The 18,074-nt window shown below is 45.4% G+C and overlaps 1 protein-coding gene across 1 annotated transcript in view; it reads right to left on the bottom strand.

Moving 5' to 3' along the window:
* LOC129705407 (putative leucine-rich repeat-containing protein DDB_G0290503) overlaps positions 1-18,074 on the bottom strand; it is a 558,220-nt gene that overhangs the window by 424,916 nt on the left and 115,230 nt on the right. Inside the window, exon 7 of the mRNA XM_055648958.1 lies at positions 2,882-3,014. Coding sequence (XP_055504933.1) covers positions 2,882-3,014 — 133 coding nt within the window. The remainder of the gene's footprint in view (positions 1-2,881; positions 3,015-18,074) is intronic.

The raw sequence follows: 18,074 nt of genomic DNA, 5'->3' as shown, positions 1-18,074 counted from the left end.
AAATAAAATAAATAGAAAGATTTTTCCACTGATCGGTGTTATAAATGTCATTTCTATATGAATCTAATCATTTTTTATAGTCAAAATCGCCAAATTTGCGCAGCTCAGCTGCAAATACAGGGAGAGATAAGAGGTGAGGCAGCGACGAGCTGAGCCTCCCCTCTGATTGCGCAACCCTTCAGAAACTGCATGGAGCGCGGGCAATAAGCGTGTGCCTGTTACTATCTTTATGTATGTCACCAATGTAATGTTTATAAACCCCTTCATTGCATGTCCTCACCTTCCATAGTCCAGGTAGCTTATTTCACATATAAATATATTAAATTTGTGCTTCCTGGTCTCATCATTAAAACTGCAATGAAAAAGCAGCAGGGGAGGCAGCGATCACATCTGCCTCACTGAGGGGGCGTGACTTGAGCCCAGTGGAGGGAGAGCAAGCAAGCGTCAATTACATAGGCTCAGCCCATGTAATTGACGCTGCCTCTCTCTCCCTCCACGTTAGCTAGCTTCAGCAGCGGCGGCGCAGTACTGGACTTCACCCGCTGGCGGCACTGACTTTCCAACCTTGGGCGGCGCCGACTGGTAGGCGTTGCTGATTTGTAGCGGCCAATTCGGAGGCTCTGGGCCGCAGAGAGCTCCCAATTGGGCCCCGCGCTGGAGTAATTTACTCTCGGATCGGGTAGATCTACCCCGGGTGGAGGGGGGAGAGAGGGGTGGAGAGAGAGGAGAGGGAAGCAAGGGGTAGGCGGGGAGGGGGATGTGAGGGGGAATGGAGAAGGGGGAGAGGGAGAGGTCCCTCACGGTCTCAGGGCAGCGCTCTCGCCCCTCCAGTCGCCGTGCTTCACGCACACAGCCCCGACTCCACCCCTCTCTCTCCACGGGGAGACAGGGTGAACAATACAGGGAGGGCCGGGCCTGGGTTTGGAGCAACGTTTACAAACCTCGGCCTCAGCTCACACACGTTCGCCCGGACCCCCGCTTCCGCTCCCGCCGCCGGCCCACTCGCTCCCTTCTCTCCTTCCCTCCCTCCTTCCTCTCTACACACACACACCACACACACACACACACACGCACACAGTTATTGGTTTGCCAGGATCTAGTTAATTAAATTACTTTTTTTTCATTTCACAGTCACTAAAACAAGTGGTATTGTAACTATGTACTTTTTAGAGGTGATCTACACATTTTGTTTGTTACTTGTAGGCTTACATGTATGCAATTTTATATTAAAATGTAGCTTAGATCTGTTTGGTCCATTAACTCGCAGGCACTTTTTAAGCACGGAATGGTGCCTGTCCACTGAGTTACTCCAGCATTTTGTGTCTATCACTGAATTACCTAATATGCGTTGAATATGCATGCAGGCTGGGGTTTACAGCATCCTATCTAATTACCATTTAATCTCAATTGCACTCCATTTTACAATTAAGACTGGTCTTGGACAGTGCCAATCAAAAAGGAAGGACTTTCATCAATATATGCAAGAGCAGGCAAAGAAGCATAATGGCAGGACAGACTTACATCCACTGATGTTCAGAAGATTGAGAGATTGAAACATGAAAAAATGCTAAAGGGTTCTGACAGGGTGGGGGTGAAAAGGATGTGTCTTCTTGTGTGTGAATCGGAAACTAAAGATTATTTTTCCTTTGGAAGCTCATAATTCTTTCAAATTTACTTTTCAAAGACTCCTGGACTGGAAGCAGAGTCTTTCAATATTGTTAAGGCAAGCGTAGATTGATACCACTAAGCAATAGGGTGAAAGGTTAGCAGGGATGCACAGGCATGCATTGTTGAGATTACAATAAGATCAGTCACAATTTTATTAAATGGTGTAACAGGCTGATCAGACCAAGTGGCCCGCTTCGAATCCATATGTTTGTGTAAAGAAAATGTGGACAAGAAATGCACTGGTCAGGTTGAAGAAAGGCTAAAAGCAAACAAAGCTGAAAATAGGAATAGGTGGTTCTGATTACGATGGAAAGCGGGCAACAATGTTCAAAGCTCACAAGTAGTGATGCAAGAGATGGTGAAAGCATACCGAATTTCAGTAAATAAAGATTTGGCTGATATGTTATATTTGTTGGAAAAGCACAAAAATGGTCAAATGTCACAGGGAACTGTTTATTTTAATACAAATACTTTTTATAGAATAAAAACCGCACATTATTCTCGAACTTACTACTACTTCAACACTGTTAAAATCAGGTACTTGTCGTGAAAAATTGAGGATTTCAACTTTGAGAGCAACAGCAATAGGTTCCAAAGCTAAATGGTTCATGATTTTAAGTCTTAATTGTATGTATTCCGATTGCAGCAAATGGGGCTCTCCATGGCAGTGCAATGCCCCATTCTGTCAAGTTTCTAACTTTGTCGCTTTAGGCAGAGAGTAGGGAATGTTTCACTGGAGGCAACAAGGAGAGTACAATGGGGGAACCTGCCTATTATCTGTGTTTAAGAGCAAGCTTGTGCTAGCTCAACAGCAGCATCAATTGATACCTGGGAGCAATTCATCCACTCACACTGCAAATAAATGTACTCTAGGAAGACTAGAGAATACAAGGAAGTAAATAGGAAAATTTAATATCCTCAAAAAAAAATGTCTCTCACTAGGGCGATTCAGCAGCAAAGCAGCTGATTGCTTCACAGTTACATAGTTATTGGCTTCAGTTCTAGTAGAATATGATGAAAATGTACCTTGACTTCTTAAGACAGTGAAAAGATTGCCACTTTATTAACAGCTGAGAATTTGAGGATCTCAAAACCTTATATAAGTGATAAAAATTTAACGTAGCAAAAATGTTTTTGCTGCATTTCCTTTGTGGCTAATACATTAACACCATCTATTATGTTTCAAAGATCACATCACTCGATTCCAACCAACCTCGTATTTTGACTGCTGTTGTTGATAAACAGCTTCTCGAAGTTGGGCCTGTAAGCTTTGGATCATCTGCTCTTTGGTCACCATCTGGGATTTGACCTCTTCATATTCCATCAAAAGCTCACTGGAGTTTGTGCTGCAAAATAAAACAATGTTACAGAGAGAGGTGAAATTTGAATGCCTTTACAAGAATGTATTTGTTAAATGAGTACACGACAGCACATGAAATCTTAATGTAATGGTTCTCATACGTTGTAGGAGCAGAATTAGGCCATTTGGCTCATCAAGTCTACGCAATAATTCAATCGTGGCGTATCTATCTTTCCATCTCAACCCCACTCTCCTGCCTTCCCCCCATAACTCCTGACACCCGTACTAATCAAGAATCTATCAATTTCCACCTTAAAAATATCTATTGACTTGGCCTCCACAGCCTTCTGTGGCAATACTTTCCACATACTCACCACCCTCTGGCTAAATAAATTCCTCCTCATTTCCTTTCTATAAGTATATGTTTTTATTCTGAAGCCTCTGGTCCTAGACTCGCCCACTAATGGAAACATCCTCTCCACATCGACTCTATCCAGGCCTTTCACTATTCGGTAAGTCTCACTGAGGTGCCCCCTCATCCTTACAAACTCAAGTGGTTCTGCTGTACCAGTTGTGGAGGTTACTCATTTTAAATGTTTCAATTCAAACAGCTACTTCAAATGATATTCCTAAACTAGAAGCAAATGATAAATCAGATCTTCAATACTCATACCATCGATGTCAAAATAATGCCCTAGGTTTTGCCAGTGAGTGCAAAAAGTCTGGGATTTCTGTACATGCATTCTCATATACGGCAGGCTCAGACTTACTGCATCAGTAGCTTGTATCTTTCAATCATGTCCATCTCTGGATGTCCAGGGAGTTTATCCCAGGAGTTATCCAGCACTTGTAATGGGTAATCCACCCTCCGATCCTGGCACAAGATCGTCAAGGCCATTGATTTATGACATTGATGTACAAATAATGAAAGGCATGGATAGAGTGGATGTGGAGAGGACGTTTCCACTAGTGGGAATGTCTAGGACCAGAGGGCACAACCTTAGAATAAAAGGACGTACCTTTAGGAAGGAGATGAAGGAGAATTTATTTAGCCAGAGGGAGGTGTTCTATGGAATTCACTGCAACAAACGGCTGTGGAGGCCAAGTCTTTAGGTATTTTTAAAGCAGGGATTGATAGGTTCTTGATTAGTAAAGGTGACAAGGGTTATACAGAGAAGGCAGGAGATTGGGGTTAAGAGGGAAAGATAGATCAGCTACGATTGAATGGCAGAGTAGTCTCAATGGGCCAAATGGCTTAATTCGGCTCCTATGACATGAACTTACGATTTAATTGGTGATTCTAGAGTGTTGGGAAGATAGGTGAGGAAGTTATTTTTATAGTAAACTAGGTGCAGTGTGTTTAATGTTTTTAAATTATTTTAAAGTATTTTCAGTGACTGGTGAAATTATTTAGAATTTTTTTTGGTTCATTATTTAGTTTTAAAATGATTCTGAATTTCACAAACCCTGACATCTTTGACAGTCAGCAATTAAGGGAGTAGAGCTTTTCTATATATATATATACACATTCAAGGGAAGTGGCTTTGCAGGTTGAGCCAGCATTTAATTGCCCTTATGGAGGCAGTGGTGAGCTGCCTTCACGAACTGCTACAGTCCATGCATGAGTGTACCTACAATGCCGTTGTAAATAGAGTTCCAGAGCTTTGACCCAGCAACAATGAAGGGATGGTGATATATTTGCAATTCAGGGTGCTGTGTGGTTTGAAGGACAATTTCCAGATTGTGGTGCTTCCACACTGTGCCCCTGTCGTTATGACCGGTGGAGGTCGTGGATTTGGAAGTCTTAGTGAGTTGATGCAGTGCATGCTGTAGATGATACAAACTGCTGCTATGGTGCATCGGTGGCAGAATAGATAAATGGTCGTGGATGAAGTGCCTCATCCTACATGTTGTTGAATATCTCGCGTTTTGTTGAAAGTACATTAATGCAGGCAAGTGGAGAATATACCATCACACTTGGAAATGTGTAGGAAGGAACTGTAGATGCTGGTTTAAACTGAAGATAGACACACAATGCTGGAGTAACTCGTGCTTTGGGGCAGTATATGTAAATCTAAATGGATGGCCAGTGCAATCTATGACTATGAATGCTAAATCTATTGCAGTGAAATTTAGAAAACATTTTAATTCCACTTTCCATTAAAATATGAGATGGTCTTTCTTCCTATATAAAACAGAAATAGTTACAAACTTTTATATTCCCATTTGTGGATATTCATCTCTTGCTACAGCAAGTAATGAATAATAACTTTAATTGGGAAGAAATAATCCAATTAGTGCAACTACCACTGTAAATTACATGGTTTCTATAATATTTTATAACCAGTCATTCTAATAGAGGCCAAGCCTAACCTTTGTATTTAATTCAATGAAACTTTTCAGTTGCATCATTTTCTAAATCCATGACCCGATTGAACGACTACAAAATGTACCATACACAATAGGTCAACCAAGCTGAAGGAACAAATATTGTAAGACACCAAAGAGAGGCACAAAATGCTGGAGTAACTTAGCGGAACAAGCAGCATCTCTGGAGAGTAGGAATGGGTGACGTTTCGGGTCAAGACTGTCAGGTGCAAGAGAGACATAGAGATATTGAAGGGTACATACAGTATCTCCATATCTCCTGTTGCCCTTTGCCCTGCCTCTCAGTCTGAAGAAGGGTCTCTACTCAAAACATCATCCATTCCTTTTCTCCAGAGATGCTGTCTGTCCCCCTGAGTCACTCCAGCATTTTGTGTCCATCTTCGGAGTAAACCAGCATCTGCAGTTTTTCTCCAGAAATATTATAAGGCAGTTGTGTTTTAGACCCTATATAAGAAATAGAAGAAGAATCACTGCAGATGAAAGGCAACCGAGTGAAATCCTTTGAGATCTTTCAATCTGAAGCAAAATAATTCAATCGTTCATCACTAGTGTGCAGATTGGTGAACTAACTACCATAAAATAGGAAAATCAATACTTTGGAAATTATGAAGAAGAAATAAATCTTGTTTCTCTCGACTCAGCATCTATTGGATAGACAATTCAAAGCATGCTATACATTTTCTTCCTATAAACTGCTTTGATATCCTTTCAGCATTTGTTGTATTATTTTCATGCATACACTCATCTCATCTCCCTCCATGAGGATCTAAATATGCTTTGGACGAGCCTCATAAACAGAAGGTGATTGGCCTGCCAGTAATTTCCATTTTTACCCCTGAAGTGTTCCCACCCCTCCACAGCTGTCAATATTGTCAAAATGCAAAAACATGTGGATTCCTTGAAAGAGTTGTTCCACAAAGAAATGTGCTCCAGTCATAACGACAGAAAATGTTTTCACTGTTAGACTAAAGTTAAGAAACGTTGCATCCCTTACCCCACGCTTGCTAATCTGTTAAATGAATACATTCTCCAATTCGACAACAGGTAAGACCTGGCATGAGATCAAAGAGGCGATTGCAAGGGTAATATTTACATTGTATCCAGCAAAGTAGTAAACTGATACATACTGAAAACAGTGAGTTTAGTCTTATCGTTGGTCCAATTAGATCCATTATGCACTTCTGTGTAGGTTTTCAGAATATTGGCATTACTCCAACCTCCTGCAAAAACCTCTTGTTAAATAACATTGGAGAAACTCAGCGGGTGAGGCAGCATCTATGGAGCGAAGGAATAGGTGACGTTTCCGGTTGAGACCCTTCTTCAGACAGATGTGGGGGTGGGAAGAAGAAAGGAAGAGGCGGAGACAGTAGGCTGTGGGAGAGCTGGGAAGGGGAGGGGAAAGAGGGAGAAAGCAAGGACTACCTGAAATTGGAGAAGTCAATGTTCATACCGCTGGGGTGTAAACTACCCAATCGAAATACGAGGTGCTGCTCCTCCAATTTACGGTGGGACTCACTCTGGCCATGGAGGAGGTCCAGGGCAGAAATGAATGAATAAGATTTTTGACCAAGTATTCACATGTAAGAAATTTGCCTTGGTGCTCTGCCCGCAAGTGACAATGACATAGATTGACAGTTAGGAATGACATGTAAAAGATTAAACATTAATAATAAAACATTATTGATTAAACATGTGAATTAAGTAAAATACCAGAGCAAAAGGAGGCGACAGATTTTTGGTTATTGAGTAGAGCTACTACTCATGGAAAAAAAGCTGTTTTATGTCTGGCTGTGGCAGATTTGACAGTCTGGAGTCGCCTTCCAGAGGGAAGTGATTCAAAAAGTTTGTGGCCAGGGTGAGAGGGGTCAGAGATGATCTTGCCCGCTAACTTCCTGGCCCTTGCAGTGCACAGTTCATCAATGGAGGGAAGGTTGCAGCCAATAACCTTCTTAGATGATTAGCCAATTCGCTGAAGCCACCGAATGTCGTGCTTGGTGGCTGAGCCAAACCAGACCATGAAGGAGAAGGTGAGGACAGATTCTACGATGGCCGTACAGAATTGGACCATCAGTGCCTGTGAGAGATTGAGCTTCCTCAGCTACCGCAGGAAGTACATCCTCTGTCGTGCCTGTTTGACTGTGGGATCGATGGTAGCCCCCATTTAAGGTCCTTGGAGATGATGGTTCCCAGGAACTTAAAATACTCCACAGATGTGACTGTGGTGTTGTTGATGGTGAGTGGGGAGAGGAGAGGGGGAGCTCTCCTAAAGTCTACTATTAATTCCACTGTCTTAAGAGCATTGAGCTCCAGGTTGTTGCGATGGCACCAGGTCGCCAAGTGTGTCACTTCCAGTCTGTAGGGACATTCTTCCCCATCCTGGATCAGTCCAATCAGGGTTGTGTCATCCGCAAACTTGAGAAGCTTGTTAGAGGAGTCAGAGGAGATGCAGTCATTGGTGTAGAGAAAATAGGGGAGAAGGGAGAGTACGCAGCCTTGCGGTGCTCCTATGCTGAGGGTTTGCGGGTCCGAGATGTGCTTTCCCGCCTCACATGCTGCTTCCTGTCTGTCAGTAAGCTGGTGATCCACCATCCGAGGGATTCAGGCACAGTCAACTCAGAATGTTTGGAGTGTAGTAGCTCTGGCATAATGGAGAGCTATTGGAATGCAGAGCTAAAATCAACAAACAAAATCCATGCATAGGTCCCCTGGCGGTCTAGGTGCTGGAGGATGAAGTGCAGGCCCAGGTTGACTGCGTCATCCACAGATCTATTGGCCCAATATGCAAATTGCAGTTTGTGATATTTTTCAGCTTGGCCAGCACAAGCCTTTCAGGGGTCTTCATGACTACAGAGGTCAGTGCGACAGGCCTGTAGTCTTTAATACCAGCAAACCTTGTCTTTTGGGGTACAGGGACAATAGTGGAGACTTTGAAGCAGGCAGGGACAGTACAGGTTTGCAAGGACTGGTTGAAAATGTCTTTGTAGACCGGTGCCAGTTGTTCGGAGCTCGAGAGTAGAGGAGGAAACATTGTCCGGTCCTGGAGATTTCCTGCTTTTCTGTCTGCGGAACAGCCTCTCCACCTCCTCTATTTTTTATTGTTGATGATGGAGAAATTATGTTTTGCAGAACAGAGGGGATGGGTAACTGGGTGTGAAATGGTGATTGGAAAGGGGTGGGTGGGAAAGGGTCGAGTCTTTTCAGACTGGAGTCTTGCTTTAAGAAGGTGTGAAGTGGTGAATGGGGAGAAGTGGATGTAGAAGGGTCCAGTCTTTGCAGACTGGGTCTGGCTGTGTTGGTTGGGGGTGGTGGGGGGGGGGGGGGGGGGGGGGGGGGGGGTGCCAGGGGTTTCTTTTCTTCGGTCCCCGCCCCCATGGGGGTCTTGCAGTGGTGTTCATTCAGGTCATTGGTCAGCTTACGATTGTTCAAAGAGCAGGGGGCTTTCCTCTTGTAGCTGGTGATTCTTGCAAGCCATTCCAAACTGAAGAAGAGTCATTAGCTGAGAAATTGCTCCTCAATTTCTCAAAGTACCTTTCCTTGCCAGCTCTGATTCCTCTTCTCAGCTTGTACTTGGCCTGCCTGTAGAGGTCTGTATCCCCGCTCCTGTAGGCTTCTTCTTTAGACACACGGAACTGCAACAACAACAAGCCCTGCAGTAAACCAGGGCTTGTGATTGTTGAACCAGGTCTGGGTCCTAGTTGGAATGCAACTGTCCTCAGAAAAGCTGACATATGATGATACAGTGTCCGTGTACTCATCGAGCCTTGTGGTTGCTTACCTGAACACATTCCAATCCGTGCACTCAATGTCCTCGCTTGTCCACCTTTTTGATGTTCTGACCACAGGCTTAGCAGCTTTTAGTTTCTGCCTGTAGGTCGGAATAAGGTGAACTAGACAATGATCAGAGTGACCCAGACCCGCCCGGGGAACAGAGCGATATGCGCTCTTGATTGACGTGTAACAGTGGTCAAGTGTTCTCTCCCCTCTGGTGGGGCAGGTAACATGAAGTCTGTATTTTGGAAGGTCACGGCTGAGGTTAGCTTTGTTAAAGTCCCCCAAAACAATGACCGTGGAGTCCAGGAAGTCATTCTCTACCCTCATTACCTGGTTAGCGAGTTGCATTTGCACCTCATGTACGCAGGCATGGTGGGGGGGTATATAAACGCCAACGAGAATAAAGGAGTTAAATCCCCTCGGAGAGTAGAAGGGTTTGCAGTTTACAAAAATGGATTCTAGGTTGGGAGAGCAGAGGTTTGACAGTACCATGATGTTGCTGCACCAGTCCTGGTTGGTATAGAAGCATATTCCACCACCTCTTGATTTCCCCGCTACCTCCACTTCGCAGTCTGCTCTGTGAAGTTGGAAGCTAGCCACTTGCAGCATGCTGTTCGGAGTCGACTCACACAGCCAGGTCTCGGTGAAGCACAGGGCAGCGGCTCACGAGAAGTCCTTGTTTGGCCGGCGCAGGAGTTGCAGTTCGTCCACTTTGTTAATGAGAGAACGTACATTTGCCAGGCATATGCCCGGCAGTGGTGTCGTCGCCAGAGTCGGGTGAGTGCTCCAGAGCGCTTCCCACGGGTCCTCCTCCGTCTCAAGACCTTGAACGCAGCCACAGCCCCAACGACGATTAATCAGCGAGTGAGAGAAATCCAAAACGATATTTGATGGTACTGTATGTCCGATGTTAATGAGTACCTCTCTCATTAAAGTAATCTTTGTAGAGTTTTCACAGAAAACGCAAACGAACAAACACATACAAAACAGCAAGGAGTAGTACACCGTGGCAGCCATCGTCGGCGCCAGCAACAGCAGCTACACTGCAAGCAGTTGGATTCAGAAATGAGAGGGGGAGTTAGCACTTCAGGAGTACTTAACATTGTGTTCATCCTTTTATATTTTTTAATTGTTAAATTTGAGCAATGTATGTAGACTATATTGAATATTTTGTATGGCCTCCGAAAATGTCGGAAGAATTCTTTGCGCGGTTCATGTATTGTATATTTATTACCTGAATAAAGTCTGTTTTGAATTTTATTTTTTTTAATGGTTACAATATGAGCATCAGTCTTCACACATTCCCAACAATACCATTTATACCAAACCATACCTAACTGATGTTGAAAGGTGTTGATAATCAGCCTCTTTGAACGATTTTAGTCATTCTGGTGAACATATTACTAGTGTCTTTGGGGCGGATGTTCCAAAATTTAGACCCAGTAACATTAAAGGAACAGCAATATGTCAGAATAATGTATGCGTGGTAAGTGTTGATGTTCTCAACCATCAGAAGCATTTAGTGTTGTTTAGTTTATTATTGTCACGTGTACCCACGCACAGTGAAAAGCATTAGTTTGCATGCTACCCAGTCAAAGAAAAGACTACGCAACAATACAATCAAGCCATCCACAGTGCGCATATAAAGGATTTGTCCCCTTCTTGTTGGCAGAGGTTGCGGTTTTGAGAGTGCTATTTGTGCCTTGCCGGGGAACTGCAATACATTTTGTAGACGTTACATGTTGCAACCTGCAGACCTGGATTAAGTGGATGTGGAGGGGCCGTTTCCACTAGTGGGAGAGGGCACAGCCTCAGAATAAAAGGACACACCTTTAGAAAGGAGCTGAGGTGGAATTTCTTTAGTCACAGAGCGATGAATCTGTGGAATTCATTGCCATAGACGTCATTGGGTATTTTTAAGGCAGATTCTTGATTAGTAAAGATGTCAAGGGTTATGGGGAGAAGGCAGGAAAATGGGGTTGAGAGGGAAAGATAGATCAGCCATGATTGAATGGCGGAGGAGACTCAATGGGCTGAAGGGCCTAATTCTGCTCCTATGACTTATGAACATAAACCATTGAGCACTGTTTAGGATGGGTCTGAGCTACCGATCAAGTGTGTTACTTTGTCACGTTATTATTAGCAGATTATTATCTAAATGGTGTCAATTTGGGAAAGGGGAAGTACAACGGGATCTGGGGGTCCATGTTCATAGAAACATAGAAACATAGAAATTAGGGGCAGGAGTAGGCCATTCGGCCCTTCGAGCCTGCACCGCCATTCAATATGATCATGGCTGATCATCCAACTCAGTATCCCGTACCTGCCTTCTCTCCATACCCTCTGATCCCCTTGGCCACAAGGGCCACATCTAACTCCCTCTTAAATATAGCCAATGAACTGGCCTCAACTACCCTCTGTGGCAGAGAGTTCCAGAGATTCACCACTCTCTCTGTGTGAAAAAAGGGTTCTAAAGGATTTCCCCCTTATCCTTAAGCTGTGACCCCTTGTCCTGGACTTCCCCAACATTGGGAACAATCTTCCTGCATCTAGCTACTGAAAGTCAAAGTTCATCAGTCACTGAAAGTGAACATGCAGGTACAGCAGGCAGTGAAGAAAGCGAATGGCATGTTGGCCTTCATAACAAGAGGAGTTGAGTATAGAAGCAAAGAAATCCTTCTGCAGTTGTACAGGGCCCTGCAGAGACCACACCTGGAGTATTGTGTGTAGTTTTGGTCTACATATTTGAGGAAGGACATTCTTGCTATTGAGGGAGTGCAACGTAGGTTCACCAGCTTAATTCCCGGGATGGCAGGACTGTCATATGTTGATAGAATGGAGCAGCTGGGCTTGTATACTCTGGAATTTAAAAAGATGAGAGGGGATATTATTGAAACATATAAGATTATTAAGGCTTTGGAAATGCCAGAGGCAGTAAACATGTTCCCGAAGTTGGGGGAGTCCAGAATAGTTTAAGAATAAGGGGTAGGCCATTTAGAATGGAGATGAGGAAAAACTTTTTCACACAGAGAGTTGTGAGTCTGTGGAATTCTCTGCTGCAGATGGCAGTGGAGGCTTTCAAGAGAGTTAGATCAAGCTCTTAAAGATAGCTGAGTGAGGGGATATGGGGAGAAGGCAGGAACGGGGTACTGATTGTGGTTGATCAGCCACAATCACATTGAATGGCGCTGCTGGCTTGAAGGGGTGAATGGCCTACTCCTGCACCTATGGTCTATTGTCCTGGATGGAGTCAAGGTTTTTGGATGTGAGGGATGAGTCACTTAAGGATACCATTCCTCCAAGCTGTTAATATAGTTGAATTTCCGGTCGATAGCAATCACCAGAATGTTGATGGTGGGTAAGTCAATACTCATAAATTGAATAAAAGGATAGAATAAAAGGATCAGAATAAAAGGACGTACCTTTTGAAAGGAGATGAGATATTTCTTTAGTCAGAGCGTGGTGAATCTGTCACAAATTCATTGCCACAGAAGGCAGAAGGCCACGTCATGGGGTATTTTTTAGGTGGGGATTGATAGAGTCTTGATTAGTACGGGTATCAGGGGAGGCAGGAGAATGGGGTTGAGAGGGAAAAAAAGATCAGCTATGATTGAACGGTGGAGCAGGCTTGAAGGAACGAATGCTCCCACAACTTATGACAATCAGTAGGATTTTTTCCAGTTAGAAACAGTCCAATGCCTGGCACTTCTGTAGGATGAAAATGATCTCCTCAAACCTTGTCAGAATGTTATGAAGTTCTTGCTGCATGCAGGTATGGACTGCTGAGGAATTACACTCATTTACAAGTATCCTACTTCTTACATGGTGTTGGAAGGAAGATTATTGTTAAAGCAATTGTTAATCTTTGGTGGCGTCAGGGTCTAACGAAAATCGCATTTGTCTTCGTTAGTGCAGAGTATTACCCTGATTGGAATGTTTTCTACTTGATATGCATTAACTTCAATGTCACCAGAGCTCCTCAATACTCAGCCAAAACCTGCCTTGATATCAAGGACAGTCAACCTATCCCTATACCTGTATCCCTAAACCATCCAGGGACCTCGACAGTTCTTTCAGGTGGGGCAGAGGTTCGCTTGCATCTCCTCTAACCTCATCTACTGTACCCATTGTTCTCGATGTGGATGACTATATAACGGCAGGATCAAGCACAGACTGGTCAATCGTTTCAATGAAAACCTCTGATCAGTCCGCCTTGGTCCACATGATCTCGCGGTTGCCAAAAATGTTAACTCCCCCTCCTATTCCCATACTATCTTTCTGTCCTGGGCCTCCTCCACTGTCAGAATGAGGCTATGCAAATTGGAGGAAGAGCACCAGCTGTATGAATATGGATGTCTCTAATTTCAAGTAGCCCATTCACTCCTTCTCTCTCTGTCCCTCAACTACCCTAGTTGTCTTGCTAGTTTCAGTGTTTGTATTCCTTCATTATCAACACTTCTACAGCCAACAATGGACCATTGTGCGCTCCACCTTTCCTTGGTCATCGTTGCCAGCTGTGATTGTTCTGTACCTTTTCATACTTCTGGTTTCCCTCTCCCCTGACTTAGTCTGAAGAAGGGTCTCGGACTGAACTGTCACCCATTCCTTTTCTCCAGAAATGCTGAGTTATTGCAGCATTTGGTATATATCTTGGTGTCTATAAAGCGACATCTGCAGTTCGTTCCTACACAGTCAAACTCGTCTTTGAAATTGTCTTCCTTCATCGAACATTGAGATGTTTTTAGCTAAATAGTCCTCACAAAACTCAGGCCTATTTGGGCAGTGGTGAAGAGATTACTGGTGAATAAGTGTGGCTTGGTGGCACTGTCAATGACACCTTCCTGCACTTTACTGATGAATGAAAAAAGGATAGATTAGGGAGAAATTAATTGTATTAAGTGTCCATTATTGTGAAGAACATAATTTATCATGCTGTTGTGGCAAGTGTACTGGAACAGTTCTGCTAGAGGTACAAGGCAAACCGGCAATGTAGAGAGATGCCTACCCTTCCGGTAGGCGGCACGACTCTCGTCAGCAGCGGCCTCTGCAGCCCGTCCGCGTTTTTATTATTTTCTGTCGATGTTTTTATGTAGTTTTTGTTATTTTTTGTTGGGGTGTGTGTGTGGGGGGGTGGGGGTGGGGTGGGAGGGAGGGGGTAACTTTTAAATCATTCTCCCTGCACGGGAGACCCGACCTTTTCTTGTCGGGTCTCCGTTATCGTTGGGGCTGCAACGAGGAGCGGCCTCCAACAGGAGAAGACCGGGGACTCTGGTGCCGACGACTCACCGTCACCGTCGCGGAGCTGGCCGAGTCCGGATCGGGTGGAGCGGTGGAGGAGCGCTGCTGCTGCTGTGGCCCGACCTCCGGAGATTCGGAGGCTGCAACTGCGGGTCTGGCGGACGGCGGCACCGGGAGCCCGCGGGTCCCTGGAGGGAGACCGCTTTTCAGGGCTCTCGCAACGGCAACTTCTACCGCCCGAGTTGCGGGGTTGAAGAGCTCCTGGAGCGTGGCCTGACATCACCGCCCCGCGCGGCTTGGAATGGCCGCGGGACTCTGCGAGCGCACGCCGGGGGCTCTAACACCAAGACCCGGTGTGCGACCTCGCACCACCCGGCGTGGCTTTAATGGCCGCGGGACAATCGCCATCGCCAACCGGGGGCTTTGACTTTGACTCTGACATCGGGGGGGGGGAGAGAGTGCAGCGGAGAGATAAGATTTTTTGGCCTTCCATCACAGCGATGTGATGGATGTTTATGTAAATTATGTTGTGTCTTGGGTCTATTTGTTTGTAAATGTATGGCTGCAGAAACGGCATTTCGTTTGGACCTCAAGGGGTCCAAATGACAATTAAATTGAATCTTGAATCTTGAATCTTGAGATGCAGAACTGTGAGTAGATTCGGCAAGAGAAAGACTGAGCGAGAGGTTACGATAGACTGTTTATTTCAAAGGTACCCCACAAATTAATATCAAAGTCTCAGCAAAAGCTTAAGTCTCATCAAATGGATGTAAGGCAACATCCATTTAAGCCAAACGCATTTTTGCAATTTCTGTTCCATTTTCCGCACCTTTCTTGCGGTGACGGGGTAGACGTAGAAGAACGATCCTAGGCTTGCGTCCAACTTTGGACAACATTTCCATGGGTTACTTGGAATATACCCGATTTTCTCCCTGGGTGTGAAAGAAATTTCTGCAGAGAAAGGACGTATCAGTTGCCATCTTTCAAAATTATATAGATCTTGGATGTATGGTATTTCGAAGTTGGAGGATAGCAAATTTGACCTGATTATTTAAGAAAATAAAAAGTGGGGAGGGGGTGAAGGAACAAGGACCACTTACGGAAACGTTGGAATCTATATGAAAGATATTACAACAGAACACTTGGAATAACAGGATAGAGTGGATAGAGAGGAATACAAACACTGAAACTAGCAAGACAACTAGGATAGAGTGGAGTCTACGTGCACTGATGAAAGGGAAATTATGCTCATCTAATCTATTAAAATGTTTAAAATGTAATGAATAGAATACAAAGTGGAACCGGTGGATGTTACATATTTAGATAGGCAGAAAGCTTTTGATAAAGCACACAGGGCTGGACAACAAGGTTAAATCCTACGGAATTGGTGCTAATGCACTGTTATGGACTGAGAATTGTATAAACAGAAAACAAAGTTGTGGAATCTTTCTCCCATTGGTAAATTATCGCTAGTGGGGTACCACAGGGATCGTTGAGTAAAATACAAAGTGTTGAAGGAGCTCGGCAGGTCAGCCAGCGTCTGTGGAGGGAGTGGACAGACGATGTTTCGGGTTGGGACCCTTCCTATGCATTTTACTCACATGCATCGTGTAACCACAGGGATTGTTGCCTGGGCAACGGCTATCACAATCTACATGAACACTTCCACTGTTAAAATGTCCACGTTTGCTGATGACTGAAAATTAGATGGAATTGAGAGTAGGAAAGAATGGAGGGGAGAGGGGAGAGAGAGGGAAGTAGAAAGGGAGAGGTCGGCGAGATGGAGGGGTAGAGAGAGGGGTAGAGGGAAGAACAGAGAGGAGGGAGGAGAGGGGGGGGAGAGAAGAAGGGAGAGGGGAGAGAGGGAGGGGGAGGGGGGGGAGGGAGGAGGAGAGTGAGGGGGAGGGGGGAGAGGGAGAGAGGGAGGAGGAGAGGGGGGGGGGGAGGGGGAGAGAGGGAGGGGAGAGGAGGGGGGAGGGAGGAGGGGGGAGAGGGTGTGGGAGGGGGAGGGGGAGAGGGGAGGGGAGAGAGGGTGCAGCAACTGGGTGAGGGAAAGACGCTGGGAGAAGTGTGAGTTGGAAGAAGGGAGGGAGGGAGGGAGTCGGTCAAGGGGAGAGAGGGAGGGGGAAAGGGGGGGGGAGGGGAAGAGGAGGGAGGGGTGAGGGGAGGGGGGTGTAGGGTGGTGAGGGTGCGAGAGGGGGGAGGGGGGGGTGGGACGGGGGTGAAGAAAGAAAGGCTTCTGGGTAGAAGGGATGAGGGAGGTGAAGGGAGAATGGGAGAATGGGAGTGGCGTGAGAGGAGGGAGAGGGGGAGATAAGGGGGTGTGAAAAGAGTGGGGAGAAGATGGGGAAGGCAAAGTGGGAGGGGGGGGATGCGGGCTGAGGGAGAGATGCAGGGTAGAGGGTTGGGAGGGTAGGTGGGGGAAGAATGTAGATGGAATAAAAAGCTTGGGGGGGGGAGTGGGAAGAGTGAGGGAGGAGGAAGGAGGGAGTTAAGTAAGGGCCAGAGTGATAGGAGGAGAGAGGGCGAGAGGGGGGAGGGTAGATTGAGAGAGGGAGGGGGGTGATGGGAGAGAGAGGAAGGGAGAGAGGGATGAAGTGCTGGTAAGGGGTAAAGACAAAAAAAGACAAAAGGAGCGGATTTAGGGAAAGAAAAAGATGGGGGGAATGAGGGGCAAAACAAAGAAGCAGAGGGGAAGCGAGTGGGAGGTTGAGGGAAATCAGTGATGCAGTGAGAGAGGAAAAAGGTTTGGAAGACGGAGGAGGGAATAAGGAGGAAAAAAAAGGATAGGAAAAAGAGAAGTATTACGGGAGAGGAAAAGGGGGGGGGGGGGAGGGAAGGTGAGGGTGGAAAGTGGGGAGTGGGAAAAATAATGAATAGGGAATGAGATTAGGAAGAAGGAGTAAGAAGAGAGGAATGGGAGCGGATGATCTAGTGGGAGAAAGGGTGTGGCAAAGATGGATGGATTTGAGGAGTGGAGGTCAGTAGAGAGGATGTGTGAATATATACTGATGTGTGAAGAGTATGGAGAGGGAGGGGGATGGTAGAGTAATTGATGGTTGCGCATGTGAGATACTATGTCCATAGGTGCAGGATAGGGGGGAGATAGAATTTATTGCTAAAGTGGCAAAGCTAGCAGGGCAGAAGTGTGAGCGTAATAGCTTTGAGATAGAGGAGGGGCGGCAAGATGAACGGTGGAAGAGGGAGGTCGGAGAGGACAGAAAAGATAAATAAGGGGGAGGAAAGGTGAGAGAAGGTATGGGGGGAAGGTTAATGAGTGGGAGGAGGTGGAAAGGGGGAGAAAGGGAAGAGAGGGAAAGGTTCTGTTATTTTGGTATTGGATGTACTTATCTCGATGGGTCCTCTTTCTATATGGACTCATCATATCGCAATTTATGAGATTATGAATGACTGGTTAGTGAGGGTTCAGTAAAGATTCTGATAGGAGCAGGTTGATTTTGGATATTATGCCAGTGTTTCGGATATAAGTGCCGGTTTAGGGCGGAAGAGATGGAGGGATAGAGTGTTGGAGAGCATGGGCGGCTGGTTCATAGATTGAGGGTAGAGGAAATGGACGTAGAGAGAATTCAAGTGATCGACCGGGAGGTTTAAGAAAGGAGTTTTTTGAAAAAGTTGTTATAAGATGGGAAGAGTTTGGGGTTGGTGAGAAATGATATACTACGGTCTTAGAGAAGTAACGAGGGCAAAA

The sequence above is a fragment of the Leucoraja erinacea genome, chromosome 17, assembly GCF_028641065.1.
Source record: "Leucoraja erinacea ecotype New England chromosome 17, Leri_hhj_1, whole genome shotgun sequence".
NCBI classification, from domain to species: domain Eukaryota; kingdom Metazoa; phylum Chordata; class Chondrichthyes; order Rajiformes; family Rajidae; genus Leucoraja; species Leucoraja erinaceus.
Note: the sequence above shows the minus strand (reverse complement) of the source record. Positions and strands in the feature narration are given on the sequence as shown.